Below are 21,871 nucleotides of genomic sequence, written 5' to 3'. Positions count from 1 at the left end.
GCCCCTTGACGCTTTTTTGGGTGAAACTCACCACTAGACTGGATCCAATAGAAAGCCCTGCTCTGGGCTCACCCAGCTGGGGAGTTTCAGTGGGATGCCTCTGCCTGAGGCTTGACCACCCGGGAGCTGCAGAGCGTTTCCTCCTCCACAGGCAGAAGCACAGTTTCAGTTTTCTGTCCCTGGATTTCACATGGAACCCACCAGGTGTATGAAACAATAGCAGGTGGTTACATCCTGAATGGCACCTGCTGGCAGTCCCTGTGTCCCAGCCATGCCCCTGCTGGGATGGACACAATGCACTGGGAAACTCTGAGCTCCTCGCTGCACTGTGATCCCTCATCAGCAATTATTTTAGTTGTGAATTTGATAACGACAAAAATGTGTCAGATGGATGCTCCTAGAGAGCAAAACACCACATTAATGGGACAGAAAGGGCTTCCCCAGACAACTTCCTCAGACTCCAACAGTCTGGTGGAATAATGACCTTTGATTAATCTTCTTCTGTCTGTTTTTCTGTTGGTCCAACAAACCTCCCAGAATGGGTTTAAGGGTCACTGCCTGACAACCAGAAAGCAGCAACACAACTCACTACTGACTCTGACCAGTGGAGGTAACATAGAAATGGAATTCAGCATCCTATTGCCGCGGCTCTGCCTTCACTTCTCGGTACAGGGCACAGTTTCACACTCCAGGGTGTGCAGCAGCACCACCTTCTGAAACTAGTCTTGCAAAATAAATTTTCTGGTTACATTCACAGAAAATTCTGTTGAGCAAAGAAATCCCTTGCTGCCCATCAGGAACCACTTTGGCAGCCAGAGAGAGGGCTCATCTCTTTCCTGATGAAACATTTTGCTTTGCTGATTTTGATCTCTTTTGTGAGTCCTTTCAGTTTTTTGGGGGGAGAAAAAAACCAGCAGGAAAGGTTTGTTCAATGACACACTACAGTGTTCCAGGTCTAGTCATAGCACTGCAAGGCAAGGGCAATCAAAAAATTACGATCTACTTCCTTCATGATCTGTAAGCCATGTGTCATTTGATCCTGAAAGTCAGCAAGGAGTGTCCAAGAAAGGTTTTTGTCCCCCCATCATTAAATGATTTGCATAAATTCCTCTAAGCACCTAAAGCAACACAGATTTTTCTGGAAGTTTTCTCACTTTCTGTTCTTTATAATTAATTAACTGCCCCTGTCTTTCCTTCCTGTAAATTAAACAAGTTTCCAGATGACAGAAAAGTCCTGATTGCTGGGGACCCTCTTCAAGGTCTCATGAAGTCACAGCAGGGTTTGGGTTGAGAGGGACCCAAAGCTCATCCAGTTCTCCCATCTCCAGGACATCCATCTGTCCTGCCCCAGCCACCAAGAGCAGGGATTGATTCCCAGATCCACTGCAGTGCAATTCCCAGTGCACCAGAAACCAGCACCAAACCCAAACCCACCCCAAACCAAAGCCATGTGCACTGGGACACTGGTGGGACACTGGTGTGTTTCAGAGCTTGTCTGGGTGGGTTCAGCTGGTGAAGGGCAGTGACTGTAAACCTCTTCAGCAAGGCAATCCCTCTGCTGAAGAGTAAGAGATGAAGAAAAGGAGCTGCCTGGACAAAGGGATGGAATGTCCTGGGTGAGGGGAGAGAAAATCCCTCAGCAAGTTTTCCCCTCTATGTAAGAAAGACAAGGAGCTACTGGAGAGGATCCAGCAGGGGCCATGGAGATGATGAAGGGCTGGAGCATCTCTGATGAGGAGACACAGCTGAGCCTGGTTAGTCTGGAGAAGGCTCACAGGGGATCTCATCAATGCACATAAATATTTCCAAGGGGTGCCAGACTCTTTATGGTGCTCAGCAACAGACAAGGAGCAACAGCCATAAACTAAAAGTCAAGAATTTTCACCTCAACATGGAGAAGAGCTTTCCATGGAGGTGGCAGAGCACTGGAAGAGCTGCCCAGGGAGGGTGTGGAGTCTCCTTCTCTGGACATTCCAGACACACCTGGATGCATTCCCTTGTCCCCTGCTCCTGGTGACCCTTCCTTGGCAGGGGGGGTTGGACTGGGTGATCTCCAGGTCCCTTCCAACCCCAACCATTCTGTGAATCTCTTGAAGGCTCTGAGATATTCTCAGCATTGTTCCTCTGCCCTGTCTCAGAACAGAGCATCCCCAGGTTGGAACAGTCTTCAGACCAAAACAACTGCAGGAAAAGGCACAGCTTTAAAACTACTTCAGCTGAGGGGAAAAAGCAGCATCATAATATTTGTCCCTGCCAACCCCTTTCCAGGAGTGTGGGGTGATTCAACCCCACAATACTTCTCAAGTATTTCCTTCTGTCTTGCTGGGTCTGGCAGCATTTTTGCAGCCCACGGCAGATGATTCCCACCCGGCCCGAGCCGCAGTCGCCGCCCCCGAGCACGCTCCTGGCCGTGCTGTGGCTTCCCTCCAGTGGCACAAGCAGTCAGCTGCAGTTTCCTGGGAGAGACCTTCCCAGGAGACCAGGCACTGAGCTACCCACCAAAACATGACATTTTACTGCTCACTGCCCCCAGTCTCACTCCAAGTATTTTTCTCTTCATTTCTACAACACACCTGTATTTATTATAATACTTTTCTGTCATTCCCCCCATTTATATTTGAAACATCCAGGACTTTATTTGCATTATTTATTCCTGTTTTGCTGCACTGAATAGATACATGGCTAGAGGGTAATATTCATCCAAAAAATTAAACAAGACAGAATATATGATAGCTCAGAACTACCTCAATTCCTGCCTAAGCTTTTGTTGTCAATGAAGTACAAAAGTTTCCATTTCACTGCCAGCAACTCTGAGATTTGAAGATTGAAGGGTTTAAATTCTACAACCAGGAGAAATTGGAAACTTTGTTAAAATGCAGCTCACTTTTCAATTTTATTAAGAATAAAATTTTATTAACATAAAATTTTCCAAATTCCGTTGATATGAAAACCACCTGCAGAGTACAACCCTTCCCCTTGCTCCTACCAGGGCCATTAGGACTCAGTAGCCAATGTTTTTATATCTTCATGTTTGTTTGGGTTTTTTTTATTACTGGGGGTTTTTTAATCTAACCAAATCAAATTTAGACAAAATAGTTTTATTTTACAGTCTAATTACCAGCAGCTACAGAAGATTTAAAATTGATATAATTTTTTAGGTTAACCACTTATATCCACTACTCACAGAGAGTGGAAATACCAAGGAATTTTTAAAATTTGATTAATTTAAAAGTTTTAAAACATTTAGATCCCTCTTCTTCTTGGAAAGCAAATCAGGTAACACAGGCACATGGAAATCCCAGCCCTGAGTGAAGAATAAAACCTCCTTAGAAGCGTGTTCCAAAAAATCCCGCCATGGTGGATGATGGAATCAGGCTTTGGGATGCACAGCAGGTGAGAGGGAGCTTCTGCTCACCATCCTGGGAAAAATCATCCTTTCAGTATCTTCTGCTATTGGAGACAATGGCTGCTGCCAACCCCAGAGAGTGAATGTGAATCACCTCTTCCAGGAACACCAGTGGGATAGGGATGGGTAGTCTGGCATCCTCAGCCAGCTCAGTTCCACTGTCGGAACATTCCTGGGGTTTTTCCATGATCTGGTATTACCTGAAGAGGCCATAAAATGACAGCAGCGTCCAGGATATAAAATTTCAGCCTAAGAGTGGCCACAGGAATATTCAGAGGATAAAATAAGTTAAAAAATTAACTTTTTTTCATTCTAACAGAGGACAATGTTCTGCTTTGTCTCCTGCAGTGAGACCTTTCAGAATTGACCACCTTTGCTGGAAAATGCTCAGCTCATAATCCAGAGACAAGGATCACAGGGATTTAAAGGAGCCTCCATCCTGCTCCTGCTCAGCAAGAGCCAGAGCACAGCCACTGCCTTCTGCTGGCACCAAGGGCTTCCTGCCCTTTCTCTGGGGGCATCAGGACCAGAAGAAAACTTGGGTTAATCGCTGCCTCTTCACATCACTGCGGCACTTGGGGCACTTCTTCACCACCTGTAGGAACCAAAAGACAAAACACACAGGGAATGCATTTATTGTGGAGGAAATGCCACAAATGGAGGGAGTTTTCACGTGGGCAAATAGTGACAAGAGAAGGGGCAATGGTTTTAAACTGAAACAGGGAAGAATTAGATTAAATTTTAGGAAGAAATTCTGTACTCAGAGGGTGCTGAGAGGCCCTGGCACAGCTTTCCCAGAGAATCTGAGGCAGCCCCAGCTCTGGAAGTGTTCAAGGCCAGGTTGGATGGGGCTTGGGGCAGCCTGGTCTAGAGGAAGGTGTCCCTGCCCATGGCAGATAAGCTTTATTGTCCCTTCCAACCCAAACCACTGTGATATTAAGTATCTCTACCACATTTTGGCCAACATGAACTACAAGCCACAGCAGCCACCTGTCAGTCCTGAGATGGGATCTGCTGTTTGCAACCTCCCTGTTACCACACAGTCAATTATTTCCTTGGTAGTAATAAAAAGGAGAGGAGGCTTTGTGGCACCATGCAAAGTGGCAGCAGAATTTACAGCACTTGTCCCAGCTATGACACATCTGGAGGACTGAAATACAGGAATGAGGAAATGTGGAGCTGCAAGAGCTCTTGAGAAGTACAGCTGCACCTGTGGGTAAAATCCTGTCAACTGCCTGAGTTCCCTGAATTCCTGCTTCCTCTTGCACAGATGACAAGGAAATGTCTCCTTGACATACCTAGACATGGATGACACACATGGTCATTGCCAAGAGTTTTGTAGGGGAACCAAGGACACATTTCTTCATAGCACCCCACACCTTTCTCATTAGCAGCATGAGACATGAAGACATATGAGGCATCATTTCTCCACTCAGGTTTCAGTTTGCTTCTTCACTAATCATCAATTTTAAAGTAATTTGACTTGCAGATAAATCCAAACTGTTCTTCTCATAGCTTGCAAATTACTGGTAAAACTGAACTGGTCTGTTTATTTCAAAAGGGAGATAGCAAATTGGTTTTCTTTTAAAAAAAATTTTTTTTGGGAGAAGACTGCCAGCTCAGGATGCCTAAAAAGATGGTCAGCTACATCAGTGGCACTGCACAGCCTTCCCTGAAGTGTGGAAGTTCCTCATTAGAATCACAGAGTGGTTTGGGTTGGAAGGGACATTAAAGCTCATGCAGTTCCAAACCCCTGCCATGGGCAGGGACACTTTCCACTAAATCAGGTTGCATGCCAAGCCCTGTCCAGCCTGGCCTTGGACACTTGCAGGGATGGGGCAGCCACAGCTTCTCTGGACAGCCTGTGCCAGGGCCTCACAGGGAAGAATTTCTTCCCAATATCCCATCTAACCTCTGGCAGTTGGGAGCCATTGCAAGAAAAGGTGCAGACTGCAGAGTAGGCTCAGGCAGTAGGATTTTGGTTCTGGTAACATGAACTGAAATATCAAAAATGGAAGGGGAGAGGAAAGGTCACTTTATCTCCCAACAGCCAGTGCTTTGCCAAAGGCAATTTTAACTGTAACATTAAATTGTGAAATCTTTGATTATTTCCCCAGATTACAGACAGTCCAAATGAAAATAACTCAGTCTTCTTGGAAGACCTGCATGAATAAATGCATTTAAACACCTGGAAGCAGCAACAGAACTTCTGGAGGGGAAAACCACACCCCAAAGCAGCATATCCTGGTCCAGTCTCTGCAAGGCTTCCCCTAACACACTGAATCACCCAACATGCTCAAGCACTAATCCCCCTAATCCCCCTCCTCCAGCTGCAGGGAATTCCATCTGCTCTGCTTCTCCAAAAGCTTCCAAAATTATTCACCACCTCTCCCCACCAGTGTTTCGCTAAAATAACAGATTGGACAAGACCAAAATTTGCCAACCCCGTTGTGAATGATGCTCTGAGTCACTTCCTTGGTGGGACAATATGCACCAAAGGGCTTTTGAGCTGAAAAAACAGTGAGTAAGTTATTAGGAAAGAAAACCAGGAGTTCTAAATGCAGCCCAGTCAGAGTGACAAAGCCCAATCCCATCCGATGAGAGTTCAGAGCTCGGACACGGTTGCTCATTTCCTGCTGGTAAAGGTATCCCTGTCCCAAACACATGGATGGGGTTAACTGTCCAAGCTCACTGGCATGAGCGGGAATGGGGATGGATGTGGGGGACATGGCTCCTGGGATTGGTTTCAAGAAACACAGGATCATCTTCCTGTTTACAATCCTGTGTTTCTGTCTCAGCTGCATGACCAGCACAGCCTCATCACTGGAGAAGCATCTCTGCATCAGCACAAGTCACATCCTAAACTACAAGGGGAGAGGAAGAATTTCTCCATGGAAAGGGTAGTAAAGCACTGGAACAGGCTGCCCAGGGAAGTGGAGTCACCATGCCTGGAGTGTCCAAAAAACATGTGGCTATGGCACCACAGGATGTGGTTTAAGGTGAACACAGGGGTGGTGCTGGGTTGATGGCTGGACTTGATGGTCTTTAAAGTCTCTTCCAAAACAAATGATTCTATGACTGTGTTTGACTTTCCATTAACCAAACAACACCTGAATCACATCATGAGCCACTTAACACTCCTGTACACTGAGAACATTAATCACTACACATGTAGGCGTGTCTGTAAGTAAGATTAATCAGGTAAGTGGCAAATATCAAAATAATTAATAATAAGATTATTCAGTAAGTAGCAAATATGGAAATCATTATTAGCAATTGACCCATGACTCATTTCCTCAAACATGGAAATGGGATGCAGGGGATATCTAAATAGAAGGGAAAGAACACTTCCAGTAGGTAGGGACCTACAGTGATCCTACAGTCCAAGTGCCTGACCTCTTTAAAGGCTGAACAGAAGTTATGGCTCTGTAATATTAAAGAGCATTGAGGCATCTCTAGGAAGCCTCTTCCAGTAATTGACCAACCTCTTGGTATAGAAATGTATCCTGATATCCAGTCTGATGAATCCTGACATTAAATTCCAGGGAGAAGAGCTCAGCACCTCCCTGTGTCCCCTCCTCAGGAGGGGCTTTGGACAAGGAGGGGCTTTGGACAAGGACCTGGAGTGACAGGACAAGGGGGAGAAGCCTTAAAAGAGAGCAGGGTTAGATGGGATATTGGGAAGAAACTCTTCCCTGTGAGGGTGGTGAGCTGCTGGCACAGGCTGTCCAGAAAAGCTGTGGCTGCCCCATCCCTGGAAGTGTCCAAGGCCAGGCTGGAGGGGGCTTTGACCATCCTGGGATAGTGGCAGGTGTCCCTGCTCATTGCAGGGACTTGGAATGAGATGAGCTTTAATGTCCCTTCCAACCCAAACCACCCTGATCCTATTCTTATTCTATATTCCTCCTGGACCAACCCTGTCTTGGCTGCTATATTTTATTTGAATGTCAGCCCAATGTTTTCTATGCTCACCTGACAATTCAATGTCTTCCTGAGAAAAATATCTTTCTCTGGAACTTGGAATAGCAGATTATTTTGTACTTGCATACAGACTGACAAGCTGAAGAAGTTTCTTTTCACGCTGTACTGTTTAGGGATATTCCTGAGCTCCACTGATCAGCAGCCTTCTCATCACATATCAATGTTTAGAAACCCCTAAACTCTTGCATTATTCTGGTTTTGAAAGTCTTTTAACATCTGGCTGCTGAATTAAATGCTGGGTAAGATGCTCCCAAACCCAGGCACCCTGGGACCAGCTACATCCTCTTACCTAAAGAATTTCAATTTACTCAGCTGGGAAAACCAAGGGACAGGAGATCTTTGAGCAGGAATTCAGAATCACAGATTCACAGAATTGTTTGGTTGGGAAAGACCCAAAAGGTCACAGAGTCCAATGGTTGACCCAGCACTGCTAAGTTTACCTCTTAGCTATGTAATTAAGTACCACATCTACATATCATAAATCCGTCCAAGAATTGTGACTCAACCACTTCCCTGGGCAGCCTGTTCCTTGTTTGCCTCAATCTCATAACAGAGCTTTACAGCAGGACTTTGATGGGGAAAATTATGAAACTGAGAAAGAAAAGAAGTTTTAAATAAACATTACAACATTAAAAAAAACAACAGAGTTTTTAAAGTTGACTCCACAGCTTGTTGCCTTTGTAGTTTTAGACCAGAAAACATGAGGAGGCAGCTCGGAAAGATGCCAAAGTGTAAAAACCCCAGCTTAGGGCAAAGATCTGCCTCCAATCGTGTTGCAAACCATGGAAAACAATGGATCAAGTGGTAAATCTTCCATTGGCATTTGGGTGTTCTTCCTGGAAACAGAAGAATTCTGATTCCAGGCTCATTCACATCATTCTCCTGCAAAGCACAAAATTCCCCGGCAGTTTTGGAAAACCAAACCAATAAACAGGAGAACCTTTAAGAACTGCTTCCAGCACGTTTTGCAGCAAGTGAAGTCACATAATGGGCATTTAAAAGGCACATCATCCTCGGATTTGCAGTTAGAGCAGTGGAATCTTCCTAGAACAGAGGGGAGGGTGAGGAGAGAGAAAGAGAGGGAGGAAATGACTAAATTCCTGTAATCACCTGCGAAATTCTCATGTAGCCACACTTCCAGTACAGTCCAGAAAACAATGACCATGAGTGTAATGAACTACCTCAATAGTGCCCTGCCACATTATTTCTTTCAAGTGACCTCACAGTCTCTTGATGCCTCAGATCCCAGTAGGAACTCGGGTTACATCCTTCCTTTACAAGGAAGTTGTCAAGAAAAAAATCCCTAAAGTTCTCAGGAAACTACTAAAGCATTGTGATGAAGACAATGAAGATCTTTGAGAGCACGTGCAAGGTACAGAAAGTATAGATTCTCCTTAGCAAACCACACCAATCACACTGCACCTGAGCAAATACAGGCAGGAACCAGTGGTTTCATACACCATCAGTCTCATTTCTGTAATTTATTTTTATTCCCAAGGATTACAAAACTACATCCCAACTCTTTCCTGTACCTACCACACTCTGGTTCCATCTCTAGGGGAAAGATGGGCACAACTCCAGAGTCTGTGGGTGCTCTCACATTATTGGTTTCTTTGGACACTTCAGTCTTTGGCAACTGAAGTTCACTTTTCTGGCTGAAGCAGAAGGAGGAAATCTTACTCTGAATTTTTTCTGGTGCCCCACTCTTAGAGGGGGCTGCATCTGGGGAGAAAAAGAGAAAACCAGTGTATGAACCTGTATCATGCAAAATAAACACTAAGACTCTGCAAAACACAGTAAGCAGTAAATTCACTCAGTTGCCATTGTATAAGAACAACAACAAATTTAAAGAACTAGTTTCTATTCCACACTGCTGGGCAACAGATGTTTTTGATAGATACTAACACATGCAATATTACTGAAAGAGACCCTTTATATTGAAATAGTTCTATGGCACTTCTTCCAACAGAATGGGCCTTGATCCACTCCTGCTCCCATCCCACTTAGATGTAAAAATTCTGCCTTCACCCTTAACACACTTCACAGTTTTAACATGGCAGAACTATAACTAATTTCTTTCTTATTTCCTTGCACTTCCCCACCTCATGTTACCTTTTATCTTACTCCTGTTGGAGTGTGTTTTCTTTAACCCAATGTAGAGATAACCAATGACTTTGATTCTCCTTGACAGGCCTCAGGCAGGGAGGACCCAGCCCAGGAGAGGGACTTTTCACAGGGGTGGGGAATGATAGGACAAGGGCAAATGGCTTTAAACTAAAGGACTGCAGGTTTAGATTAGAGATTAGAGGGAAATTCTTCCCTGTGAGGGTGGAGAGGCCCTGGCACAGGGTGCCCAGAGAAGCTGTGGCCGCTCCATTCCTGGAAGCCTTCAAGGCCAGGTTGGATGGGGCTTGGAGCAACTTGGTCTATGGAAGGTGTTCCTGCCCATGGCAGGGAGTGGAACTGGATGAGGTTTAAGGTCTCTTCCAACTCAAGCCAGTCTGTGATTCTATGGTTGTGAGGCTGTTGACCCCTACCCATCATGATAATAAGTAAGACTCTCAACTTGTGACAACTGCTCATTCCCTACCTTGTATATGGCTGATTCCTTTTGTGCAGCTCTCCGAGCTCTGGGGTTTCCCTTCACTTTGCTCCAACTGTTGCAGTTGCTTCTCCCCATCACCACAGACCATTCCAGTCAAACCCTTACACAGCTCTCTGAACTGCTCTTTGTGGTGGGGACGCACGAACATGTAAAACCCTGGCCAAAAGAAAATACAGTCAAATGCACAGGAAAATCAACGCCTGACCATAGAAGATGCCTTGCTTTGGAGGGGAGAAATTCTTTGGAAGCTGAATAATAGCAGTCAGATTCCTCAGAGTATCTTCAGCTTGGTGAAACATTGACGCTTTTGTGATTTTTGTAATTACGGGGCTTTCCTTGCCAGAAGGCAGATGAGTATTTAGTATTGAAAATAATCTCAATTTGTCTTGAAATTCTTCCACTCTCTACAGCTCAGAATAAACACCCGCTCCAGCACTTCACTTGACGAGTGACCAGGTATACACACAACATCCAGAGAGACCCTCAGGAAAGAAATTTCTTGTTACTGTTTGGTTGACAAGGATTCACAACACACATACAGAAATTCTAAAAAACCCCAATTATGACTTACTGCCAAGCACAGACAATTCTACCACGAGGTCCTTTGAGGTCAAAAACATTTGCTCAGTAAAGACAGTGACTGTTAAAGAGTGCTCAGGGGGAGGTTATGACTCACACAGCTCATTTTCTCCCACTCTCCACTTTGCCAAGACTAATCTAACTTAACAGTTACTTAACATACCAGGATAAGGGTATTCTCTCACAACTTGCAGACTATGGTACTTGTTCAAGGCCAGTGGAATATTTATTGTTATCTGCTAAAGATAACAAACAAAATTCCATCAGCATTTCCCAGCATACACCGAATGCATCATTTCCAGCAGAAGTCACCTCAGAGACATGGGAGAACGTGGAACTGAGGTGTCACATCACACAAGATATCACCACTGAGGCAGTCAGGATCAGCATATAATGCCTCTTCTTCTTCTTTCAAACAATTAAGTCCAATTTCAAATTTGAAAAACCTGTAGTTCCCTAAACTCTTCCATCACTAAACCCATGAAAGGAAAATAAAACAAACCACGTCTGAGAAAATAAATTCCATCACAGTTCAGAAATATTTTCAGCTGAAGATCTGTAGAAGAATAGTAAATGAAAAGCCTGACTGCTTATCCTGAAACCTGGAAGTTATCTAAGAACGTAGCACCAGTACAGCAATCACTGGTCATGGGAATAAAATTGGCTCAGTTCAATAGTCAGCACTGTCCTTTCTAAAGAGCAATTGTAGTAACTGAGGAGAAAAAACAGGTGGGATGAAGGTTAGGACTGGAATTACTGAGGTGCTGTGTAATGTTTTTAATGGACAATTTCTACCTGAGCAGACAGAGATAACATTTCATAACCTTGACATGTTTTGCTCTCTGAATGGCATTCACTGAACCCATTGTTCCAGCTGCTCTGCTGATCTGGGTAGCTAAACCAAAAGGTGAGACCTCACATGAGATCACAGCTCCCACACTTTCCTTTCAAATAAATAAAAGTGATTTTAAAAAAACCTCTTACTTTGTAGGAGATGAAAGTCCTGTGGCCTCTCGGTGGTGAGGGCTGCTATCACTGACACCATGGCATCGTAATTATCTGTCTTCTTGTAAGCCAGCAGAGCCTCATAGAACTGGCTGTAGCTGCTTTTGTCCAAAGCCTTCTGCACATCACTGAGATAGGCAGTCCTGAGGGCCTGGTGATGCTCTTTCCTGGAACCTGGAGCCTTTTCAGCCTCTTTCCTTGGAGCTGCACTGGCATTCTGCCCTGGGAGACAAAAAACATGTGAGCAGGGCTTGAGGAACAAACAGGTCACTCCATCATATCCACCTCTCACATTAGGAGGGAATTCATGAACTATTTCAAAGTGGTGAAGCCAACCCCACCTGCCCAGCCATACACCTCCCTGTGGCATGGCCAGACCTGCTCCTGGAAATGGCAACAGAGCAAAATTATTCTGGGGATCACTTTTAGCATCTTCTGGAGCTCCTTGATCATTTGAAATGGAGAAATGTGTCAGAAGGTCACTAGGGAATGAGGGTAAACAGATGAGTAAACCAACTCTGCTGGCCTGAAATGGGTAATTTTAAAGTTCAGATTTCTCACCCCTTAATAATAAGAGCAGACAAGGGGTGGGGTGTGTGTTTCATACCAGGAAAATGATGTCCAAAAATGCCATCTGACCTGAAACAACACTCAAGAGAGCACAAGAGCCATGTAGGAGATTTGCAAAAGGGAGGAGCAGCTTGGAACATCCTGCTAAATGCCAAGTGAACTTTATTTACAATATTCTCTCATTTCTGCTATGTTTTAGAGGAAGAAGTTCTGGTTTGCATATCATAGGCATGCAAATATGGATGAAGGATATGATAAGAAATTTATTTAAATTAAGCTACCATATATTTTGGTATCTGGATCTTTAAAAGTCCTTTATTGGAGGATAAAGATAATTAGGTTTCAAAACACAGAGTTCATTCAATTTGCTGGAAGGGAAAAAACTTGTGTGTGCATTTTATAATCAGTATTTATTGCCTGTCCTAGAGCTTTCTTATATTTCCACAGAAGCATTCTCTTCCTAAGGAGGCACAGATATAACATATCCATTCACTCCTATTATTTTCTCAATTACTTTTTGTGGAAACAAGTTTCTGTGAAACCATTCTAATGGTTTCAGGACAAGATAATTACTAATGATTCTGCTTTATTCAAATACCCTCAAAGTAGAAAAGAAAATGGAAAAACAAACCAAAAGAAACAGTATGGCTTCACACATTAGAAGTATTTAAAGCCTTCCAGGAAACTGGCTTGTTTTTTTAAAGAAAGGATTAGCATTTGACTATTCTTTGTCCTCTAAAGAAAGACTTCTAAGCTGTCCAATGATCCTACTCATTTCCTTGTGAGAAACACAAAAAATTCCCAGCTGTTCTCGGGAAAACCCATAATTAAATAAATGAGCCCATGAGTTTGAAGATAAATACTGGACAGAGTGAGATTAGAGGGATGCACACAGAGATTACACTCAGTGCCCTCTGTTTCTGCAGAAAAAGCCAGGCTGTCCACAGAGGGAGTGTTCACATTACACCAAGAACAAAATGAAACAGTTTCTACATACCTGAATTCATACTGATGTAATCTTAACTCACACTCCCTTTCATGGACCCTGGACAAACAGGAAGCCCAGCAGACCCATGCTCAACCCCCACTTTTCCCAGCTCAGCCTCTAGTACAAGTGTCTGGCTTCAGCTGGTTTCTTTCACATCCACCTTGATTTAATTCATTGACTTTCATGTTTTGTTTTGCACAATCCTTGCTGAAAATTCTGAATTATCATCCCTCCCACCTACAGAGGGGGAGCCACTGTGCTAGGCAAGCATAAAGAACATTGGTTTGCCCCAGGAGAACTTCCAGTCAGTGATGAAGTAAAACACAATAGACTGTTTTTTATTAAACATGGAGGGTACCTGCACTATTCAGTCCTGTTGTCAAGTGGGATCCTCCTTGGTTCAGGTGGAGCCCAGGGTTCAGCTGAGCACACGAGGCCTTGGAGAATGTACTTTTCTGCTGGCTCTGTTTTTCTTCTGCTAAACAAAACCAGTCCATTGGCAGTGAATTGAGGGAAGAAAGAACATGGTGGTGCATTTCAATGTATGCCATCCTCTGCTGGAAACATCTGAGCAACCCACAGAAGCTGTGGCTGCCCCAGCCCTGGAATTGTCCAAGGCCAGGTTGGATGGGGCTTGGAGCAACCTGGGATAGTGGAAGGTGTCCCTGCCCATGGCAGGGCGTGGAACTGGATGAGTTTTAAAGTACCTTTCAACCCAAACCAGTCTGGGATTCCACATAGATTTATTTCTCTGAGGATGACCTAACTCCTCACTTTTTCAGAACTTTACTGCTCCAGGATTTCACAGATTTGACAAGTTCTGTGAGGACACAATCACCCCCTCTCCACAATTCTGCTGGCTCTGTGTGGGCAGCAAAGAAGTCACACATCACGCTGTTTCACTTCCCAGAGTAAATGATTTCAGCAGATCAGTAAAATCCCCTTTTGAAACAAAATGGCATAATTATCAACTCTGCAGTAACCAATGTTCAGGCACCTGCACAGCTCATGGGAAGGCAAGAGGATCATGGAGAGCAGAGACTTAGCTCAGTATCGATTAAATTGAACTTCCTTGCATTTCTACATCTCAGACACATCCTGCTCTATGACTGGGTGAACAAGGATATTTGTCCTTCAAATGCTACAACTGAACCAAGTTCTCACCCATTCTCTTGGCCAGGATCTCCCTCTCCTCCCGTGGGAGGCTGTGCTCAGGTTTGTAGCCACAGCCCACTCCAGTCAGATTGCAGCATGCTTCATCAAACTGCTTTTTATGCTGGGGTCGAACAAACTGGTAAAAATCTTGCATCAGAGAGAGGGAAAAGTGGGGGGAAAAAAAAAGAAAGAAAAAAAAAATTAATCCACAACAGGCAGTAAATCAATAAATGCTACTGAAAGCTACAACAGTGGAACTTCAAGTTTAGAGAAAAAGGTGCAACTAAATAAACTAAAATCTAAATGTTTTTATGTAATATTTATACAATAGGCACACTTACAAATTACACAAAGGTCAGCTATCAAGCAAACATTGAGCAATATTATCACCAGTAGGTAAAACCTCATTTTTTCACAGTAAATATAAAGTAACTCACCTCTCAGTGAAACAGCCCTAGAGGTGCCTCAGAAACCATGAGATCCAAGAAACTGCTAGGCTGATACTTCAAATAACTGATGAACTGTTAACTTTACCCCTCATGTTACTTACTCACCACAAAATGCTGGCCAACCAGAACCCTAAACAACTTTAAAACAACTTTAGGTTTCAAGTGCCTGACAGTTTCCAAAACTAGATTAAGACCTTGATTTGATGATCAAATATCTTCTTATTTATGTAGATCATAGCAAATTGGGAAACCAAGTGACTGAACTTCCTATTCTTTAACCTTAGAATTTCCCTGAAACTATAAATAAATGCATAACTATGCATTTATTATTTCAGTTGATGAAAAAGTCACAGAAAAATCTGTCCTTTTGTTCACAAACTGAGAGGGAAAGGAAAAATCACACAGAAAATACTGTTAAACTAGAAGAACTCTTGGTGGGAATTCAGTTCCTATCAGTAGAGTTAAAAGGCAATAAAAAACCAGCCAATGCAGTGACTATCCATGTTTGCCCAGATCCTTTGTTTTACACTGAAATTTCTGTTTCTAAACAGAAAATTTCTCTATATATTCTATCTATTTTCTGCTTTAGCACTGAACCCTTACAAAGGCATCTCTCCAACTCACACAACCACACTCTTGATCTCCTAAACTACCAGGAATAAGTCACTGTACTTTTAGACAAGGCTTAAAATAACACAAACTTCCACAGAATAGGATTTTCTTCAAGTCAAGATATGAGCTAACACATGATAATCAGATTGATGAGAATTTTCTGTGTTATCCGGGAATATAAAGCGATGAATCATCTTAATTGAGTTGTACTTCACATCTAAAACATTTCTGAAATACCCAAGCCTGTTTAAAAGATGAAAGTCATGTCTACAAATACACCAGGGATGCACGTCTACAAATACACCAGGGATGCACAAGCACTCTGAAAGTACCTCTCAGCAAGACGTGCTTTTTTTCATCTTCTACAAAGAGGGAACTCATCTGGGACAGCATGGCATGGAAGTCATCTGTCTTCTTGTACTGCTGCAGAGCCTTGGAGAAGAGCTCGTAGTTCTGCTGGCTCAGGGTGTCCTTCACCGTGGCGATGTAAAACGTGGCCCGCGCCTTCTTGGGCTCGGCCGGCTCCGCTCTGCGCTCCTGCTGCAAGGCAGGAAACGCCCCTCAGTAAAAAGCAGCACCTGAGGGGTTGATTTCAGGTGGAAGCAATACGTTTACAATTCCAACAGCACATAGGATAATGAAAGGAATCATAGAATAGCTGAGGTTGGAAAAGTCCTCTGAAGTCATCCAGTCCAATGGCCCACTGAGCCGCACCACTCTTCCCACTAAGCCATGGATGTTTCCACCTAACGGGGTGTAGTTATGGCAGTCACCCCCATAATTCTTCTTGCCACTGCCAAAACAGATAGCTTCAGGAAAAATTCCTAGAGAAGGCAGCCAAGTATCATTGCACAATTCTATTCTTAGGAGAAGGGTTAATAAAATCACATCTATTCCAAAGCTGGAGGCTGAGCTGAGTCATCATGACATCAGATAGCAACAAATTCCAAACACAACCTTTTGCATGAACCTGTTCTCTTCCTTCTATCTTCTCTTGGATATTATCGGCCTCGGGATAAGTTTCGTTTGCCAGGTGCTTGGCAGATCGACAGACAGGGAACATCCAGTTAGGACAGCACCTTGGACAACTACTGGCACTCACATCACCCAGGGACTTCTCCTGAATTTACTGTGACTTAAGCAATTGGCTGCATAATGAGTTAACTGGTTTTGGAGACAGGACAAAACATTAATGCACAGCTGCAGAGCTAACACACAACCATGACCCACCTCACAGGGGTAAGATGTGATCCCTTACCCCAAACTGGTCAGTTCAACTATTTGAGGCTCTACCAGAGCAGCTGGACTTGCTGATCATTGTAGGTTCCTGCTAACTGAACTATTCCATTTTAATCAAAAAGAGTGAAACCACCCACCATCCCAGTCAAATTGTTCACAAAGCAATCAGTGTCAGAAAACAAGTCTTTTCACCTACCACCCTCTGTGGACCTGTGCTTGATTTGGTCTGGGATGTCTGGATTTGGGAAAGAGCACAACAAATAGCTTTCAGATGTGCACAGATGAATATTTACAATTTGGAGAAAAAACTCACTTGTTCTAGCATCAGTTATCTGTCTGCTTGGAAATTTCCAATTCAAATTAAAGCAATCTATAAATGAAAGGGATGGCACAGACACAGGGAAACACATACTGTATTGCTGACTAGCTTTATTTTCTTCCTTCCTCCTTTCTGCTCATCTGTTAATCTCTTCTCATACTGAAGGGAAAGTGTGGACAGACGATGTGCCTGTGAAGTTGAAAAAAAAGTAAGTAAGGCACAAAAAATGCTTTTCAGAGATGTTGCCCATTTCATTTAGGTATTTCCAGCAGTAAAACCTGGTAACCCGGTTTATGACACCATTCAAGAAAGTGAAACAAGTCACCTAAATTATTGTAACAGAGCCTGGGCACATTCCTCTTTCTAGAGGGTAGAAATTTACTGGACAACTCACAGAGACCAAACTAGAAGAAATTAAAGACAAAGTTGGTCTTGAGGGTGCAAACTCCTGGCTAAGCAAAGCTGGACTCCCAGCAGACTGTTCCAGGGCAGCCTGCGAGTGAACACAGACTGTGTGTAACCAGTGGTTCACAGGGCCCTTCACTTTCCTGTCTGGAATTCACTGTACGTAAGGGAATGAATAATTGGAATATAAGCAGCAAGTCAAATATTTATGATACATGCAGTAAATCAGAAAAATTATCAAAACCGTCTTTTTAGTCCCATGCTGTGTAAAGGCAGCACCTTGAAAAGCATGATTCAGCAGAAGTAAGGCTTCCTAGACATGAGGCGTAACTCACAAAGAAATTTGATTACGGGGAACTGTTATTACTTAAATGGATTGAGAAATGATTACTTGTATTGTGGATTTTTGAGGTGGCAAAGCAAATTCTTTCAGAATGAGAGCAGCTAAACTTTCATTATTTAGGGATCAAGAGTGCAGTGTAACTTTGATTAAAGGAAAAATAATGACACAGACACTATGCTGGATGGTGAAGACAGGAAATGACACCAACCCCATCCTCAGTCCAAATCCAGTGCTCAGTGCTGGCTGCCTGAGAGCCACTGCCTGTCTCGGGACTACAACCACCAGACTGCTGGGATCAGGTCACCAATTTGGGAGCTGCACAGGGTGACCGCAGAGCTCTCCACAAGCCTCAGACAAGCAGCAATGCCAAATACACAAATAGGAAGTGGACATGAGCAACTGTCAAGCTATTGGGTTTATCAATTTACCTAACTCCAGGAAATGCTGAGCTCTGCCAAAAGCACTGCAGCTGTGTTAGGAATATTGTGTAGCTGAGTTACCAAAGTCCCTGGAAATGTGCCAGGCTTTCCAAAGAATAGGTTTTGGTGTCGATGTCATGGCCACGCAATGGGTGACAGAGCCCATTTCCCACTTGGCTGCACACAAGTTAAATATTTGCTGCCCTTTGTACATTCCTTCTGTTCTGTACGTGTCTTCATTCATGTCCTCGGGCCTACTCAGATATTTCCCAGACACTCCTACATTTACACGTTTTACCTCAGGCATTCTTGCCCTGAGGAAAGTACTTCAGAATGCTGCAATAGGCATTGCTGAATGGGTCTGCAAGCCAGCAGTAAAATACTCCAGCCAAGTAAAGGCAGTCACCTCTCCAACTACTGCAAACAGGGATTTTGGGAAAGCAAGAACACATCTTAATCATTGATGTATCAAAAATACCAATCCAAGAGGAAAGAAAATTAACAGCACAGAAGCAGCTTTGTTGATCTTGTGATAGAGAATATTTGATTCAGATAGACTATTGCTGATTTGTGGAATATTTTTTCTCTGGGGCAAAACAAAGATTTTCATCTGTAAATGTAATTTCTTATCCATAAACCCTCTCCCACCCTTTTTTGAATTCAATATCTGGTCTCACACCAAGTGCTCACACAGAGTCCATCCAGGACAAATTGTGTATTTACAAACCTCTTCTCTGAGAGTTCCTTGCTCCTCAGAAAGTGTGGTTAACTTCCAGGAATCTCTGGTCAGCAGCCTTGGAGCACAGAACAAGCACATACCTGTCAATCATCTCCTTGAAAGTGGCAAGGAAACCCTTTGATTAATTTAGTTATGAGAACTTGCAGTTACTGGTGCTGATTACAGTGAGCTTTTCTAGATAGAGGATTGAGCTGGTTCTCTGGATGCCAAAACCATTTTCCTTTAGAGCCTGCAATTTTTACTTACAAGGAAGTATTTTGCCATTACCTTTTCCTCTCCTGGCAAATCAGTTTCCTCCTCTGCGTCTTCACTGCTCTTCTCACTGCGCTCCAAGGCATCCAAGAGCCCAACACATTTTCTTCGGGGTGAGACGAACTCTTGTTCATATTCCACACACAGGCTGGGTGCTCCATCTCCATTTACTGCCATCACAGCAGAACACAGGAGACAAATTCACATTCCACATCCTCTCCTGCATTTTCTTTAATTTAGTGATAGCTCCCCATCTTACAAAGCAACACACAAATATGTGTTGACGAATTGTTGATGGATTTTCCCAAAACTGAGTTCCAGAGTTTTTAAGAGATTTTGGTACAAAACATGATCTGTTACTTTTAAATAGAGCAAGTTTTTTTAAAGCCTACAATTCCTATAGTATCAATACCCATAAGACAGTTACCAAGGTCCCAAATTACATATTCTCACTAATCAGAATCCATGTTTCAAATATAAGAATTTTGATCTGTAAGTAGGGTTAAATTAGTATCAGCTTGATATTTCTTTAAGGCATTACCTTCAAAATGTATTTGCACTACTTTGTGGAATTACTCCAACAGTCAGTTTCTAAGGAAAGTCACTCTTTGGATAAGAATGGGAGTATATTATGATCAGTATGACTACAGGGGAGTTTGACGTTACAGCTGATGCAATGCAACTGAAAATCTCTATGAAACAGGAAATGCAGCTTCCTCCCTTCTCCTCCAGCCACACATTCCAGTCCATCCTTTGAGATGGATCTGGCAGTCAAGTGTATGGAAGGTAAATAAACTGGTTCAGCAAAGCTCAGCTACTCACTCTGCAACTGCACAAAAGATAGATTCGAATCAATAAAGGAGCAAAAAGTGCACAGTTGGAAACTGAGAGGGGGGAAAAAAGTGGTGGCCAAAGTAATCCCTTTTAACAATAACCAGCAATCACACTGGCTGTTACCAGGCTTTATAAAGCCTTACCTATCAGTAACAACTGCCTTCAAGGCAATGTGAACCTCACTCATAACTGATTAAGAACCACAGCTTTAAACAAACATCACTGCTCAGTTCCAAACCAGTGAGCAGTCTAGAGTGCTGAAAGAATATCTGACATGAGAAATGCTTTATTTTTTAGTGTTAGCTACCCACAAAATTTGAAATATGGTTTTGTTGCCATGCCCTTTTTGTTTTCTTCGACTACTGGGTAAGAGTCATCTTCACAACAGGATGGAAAGAGGACACATGGAAGCCAGTGATAGGCAGAAAGAGGCTTCCAGGTTTAATTTTCCAAACTATCTGTGAGACTTCACCAAAAACTCCTCCGCCTCTGTGGGACACTTTTGCCAGCCCCATCTGCCTCTTTTCTCTGCAATTTTCTCTGCAATTTCAACTGTTTTGCCCCATTTTCTAATGCTTAACTGTGTCCCATCTGACCAGACTTTTACATCAGTCTTTGAGCTCTCCTTGCTTTCTCTCCCAGTTTCTAGCCTCTTGATCCTCCTTGTCATGGTTCAGTTTAAAAAAGGTGCATCTGTGAGGACCCAAATATTACCTTTCCTTTTCCTCTTCAAACTTGGAACATGGTCATCCAGGTTTTTAGCTTTTTGCATGGAGAGGATCTGCTCAGATGAAGTAGAAGGTGCTGCATTGCTTTCACTTAGGGAACCAGCATGTCCAGGAGGGCACAGAGGCAGGGGTGGGGGCATCTGCAAGCAGTTTACAAAGTGTTACAATAGGCAAAGGCCCCTTTTCCACTCCATCTGTGACCAAAAATCTCAGCAACAATCCAAAGACATCTCCTTTTCCCCAAATAACCTTTGGTAGCAAAACTGTTACACACTCTGGATTTATGGGCTTTTGAAAAAAAGGATCAAACAGCTCCCAAGTGACACAGCTGAAGTGCAGTAAGTGCACTCTAATTGACCTGCTACCAGAAAAAAGATCATGACCTGCTAAAGAAAATCAGTTCCTAATGCTATGCCTGCAAAAACAGCTCCTTCTGACAAAGCACATCGGGTTGTGTTTTTGATTTACCATGAAACTGTCACTCATAATCAGAAAAGATCATCAAGTCCTGCAGCATCATCCATATGTAACTAATTAGTCTGAACAACTCTTTTAGCCTTGTAGTTGGCTAAAGCATCTTCCAGGAAGTTGTTCAAATCTGTAAATAAAATTTTTAAGTGCTTATTTTAATCTTAACCTCCGTTTTGGAAGCAAAGAATTTCCCATTCTGGCTTCCAGCCCATTTCTTGCTATGACTTTCTCCAGTGAATTAGGAAGCCTTTTTACAATATTACTTTTTAAATCAAGGAACTATTACAGACAACATCAGCTTCCTAATGCTAATAGAAAAGCTGTTTTAGCAAAGATGACCCAGTGTTGAACTGCAATAACAATGGATGGTTTGTATTACTCTTTACTACTAGTCAGCTTCAATTTAAATTTTGGGGTATGATCCTTCCACACACATAACCTCTCCCTGAGATAGAAAGCCTCTGGATGCCAATATCAGTTCCAGGATTTGCACACCAGCCAATGAATACATGTTTATTAAGGGAGAGCTGGAAGAGGAAGTTATTTTTGTAATCTAACTAATGAGTTGCCCAGCACAAGAACAACATCCTGTCCCAGATCACTCATGGAGAAAGATGAGGCCTACCTCCTTCCAGTAAATCTTCCAGTGTTTAGAAGTGACAAGTGACTCTGTGTTGGGCAGGCTTGTGAGGAGCAGAGAGCTGGACTCAGTGATCCTTAAGCATCCCTTCCAATTTGAGATCATCTGCAATTCTCTCATATCTCCCACCTA

At 43.2% G+C, this 21,871-nt stretch overlaps 1 protein-coding gene across 4 annotated transcripts in view; it reads right to left on the bottom strand.

Annotated features, from left to right (window-relative positions):
• Nucleotides 1-2,864: 2,864 nt before the first annotated feature.
• RTEL1 (regulator of telomere elongation helicase 1) overlaps nt 2,865-21,871 on the bottom strand; it is a 45,077-nt gene continuing 26,070 nt past the window's right edge. The window contains exons 26-36 of one of the 4 annotated variants that reach the window (XM_059862604.1): nt 20,615-20,768; nt 19,082-19,236; nt 17,002-17,097; nt 15,683-15,890; nt 14,299-14,436; nt 13,493-13,612; nt 11,556-11,798; nt 9,978-10,148; nt 8,924-9,109; nt 8,328-8,431; nt 2,865-4,001 (exon numbers count right to left, since the gene is read on the bottom strand). In XM_059862604.1, the coding sequence (XP_059718587.1) occupies nt 3,927-4,001; nt 8,328-8,431; nt 8,924-9,109; nt 9,978-10,148; nt 11,556-11,798; nt 13,493-13,612; nt 14,299-14,436; nt 15,683-15,890; nt 17,002-17,097; nt 19,082-19,236; nt 20,615-20,768 (1,650 nt within the window). In that variant the 3' untranslated portion in view covers nt 2,865-3,926. The remainder of the gene's footprint in view (nt 4,002-8,327; nt 8,432-8,923; nt 9,110-9,977; nt 10,149-11,555; nt 11,799-13,492; nt 13,613-14,298; nt 14,437-15,682; nt 15,891-17,001; nt 17,098-19,081; nt 19,237-20,614; nt 20,769-21,871) is intronic. The other 3 variants (XM_059862605.1, XM_059862607.1, XM_059862608.1) reach the window with 3 other exon arrangements.

This window comes from Haemorhous mexicanus, chromosome 18 (genome assembly GCF_027477595.1).
Source record: "Haemorhous mexicanus isolate bHaeMex1 chromosome 18, bHaeMex1.pri, whole genome shotgun sequence".
In the NCBI taxonomy this organism is placed as follows: Eukaryota; Metazoa; Chordata; class Aves; order Passeriformes; family Fringillidae; genus Haemorhous; species Haemorhous mexicanus.
This window is presented reverse-complemented; position numbering and strand designations above follow the sequence as displayed.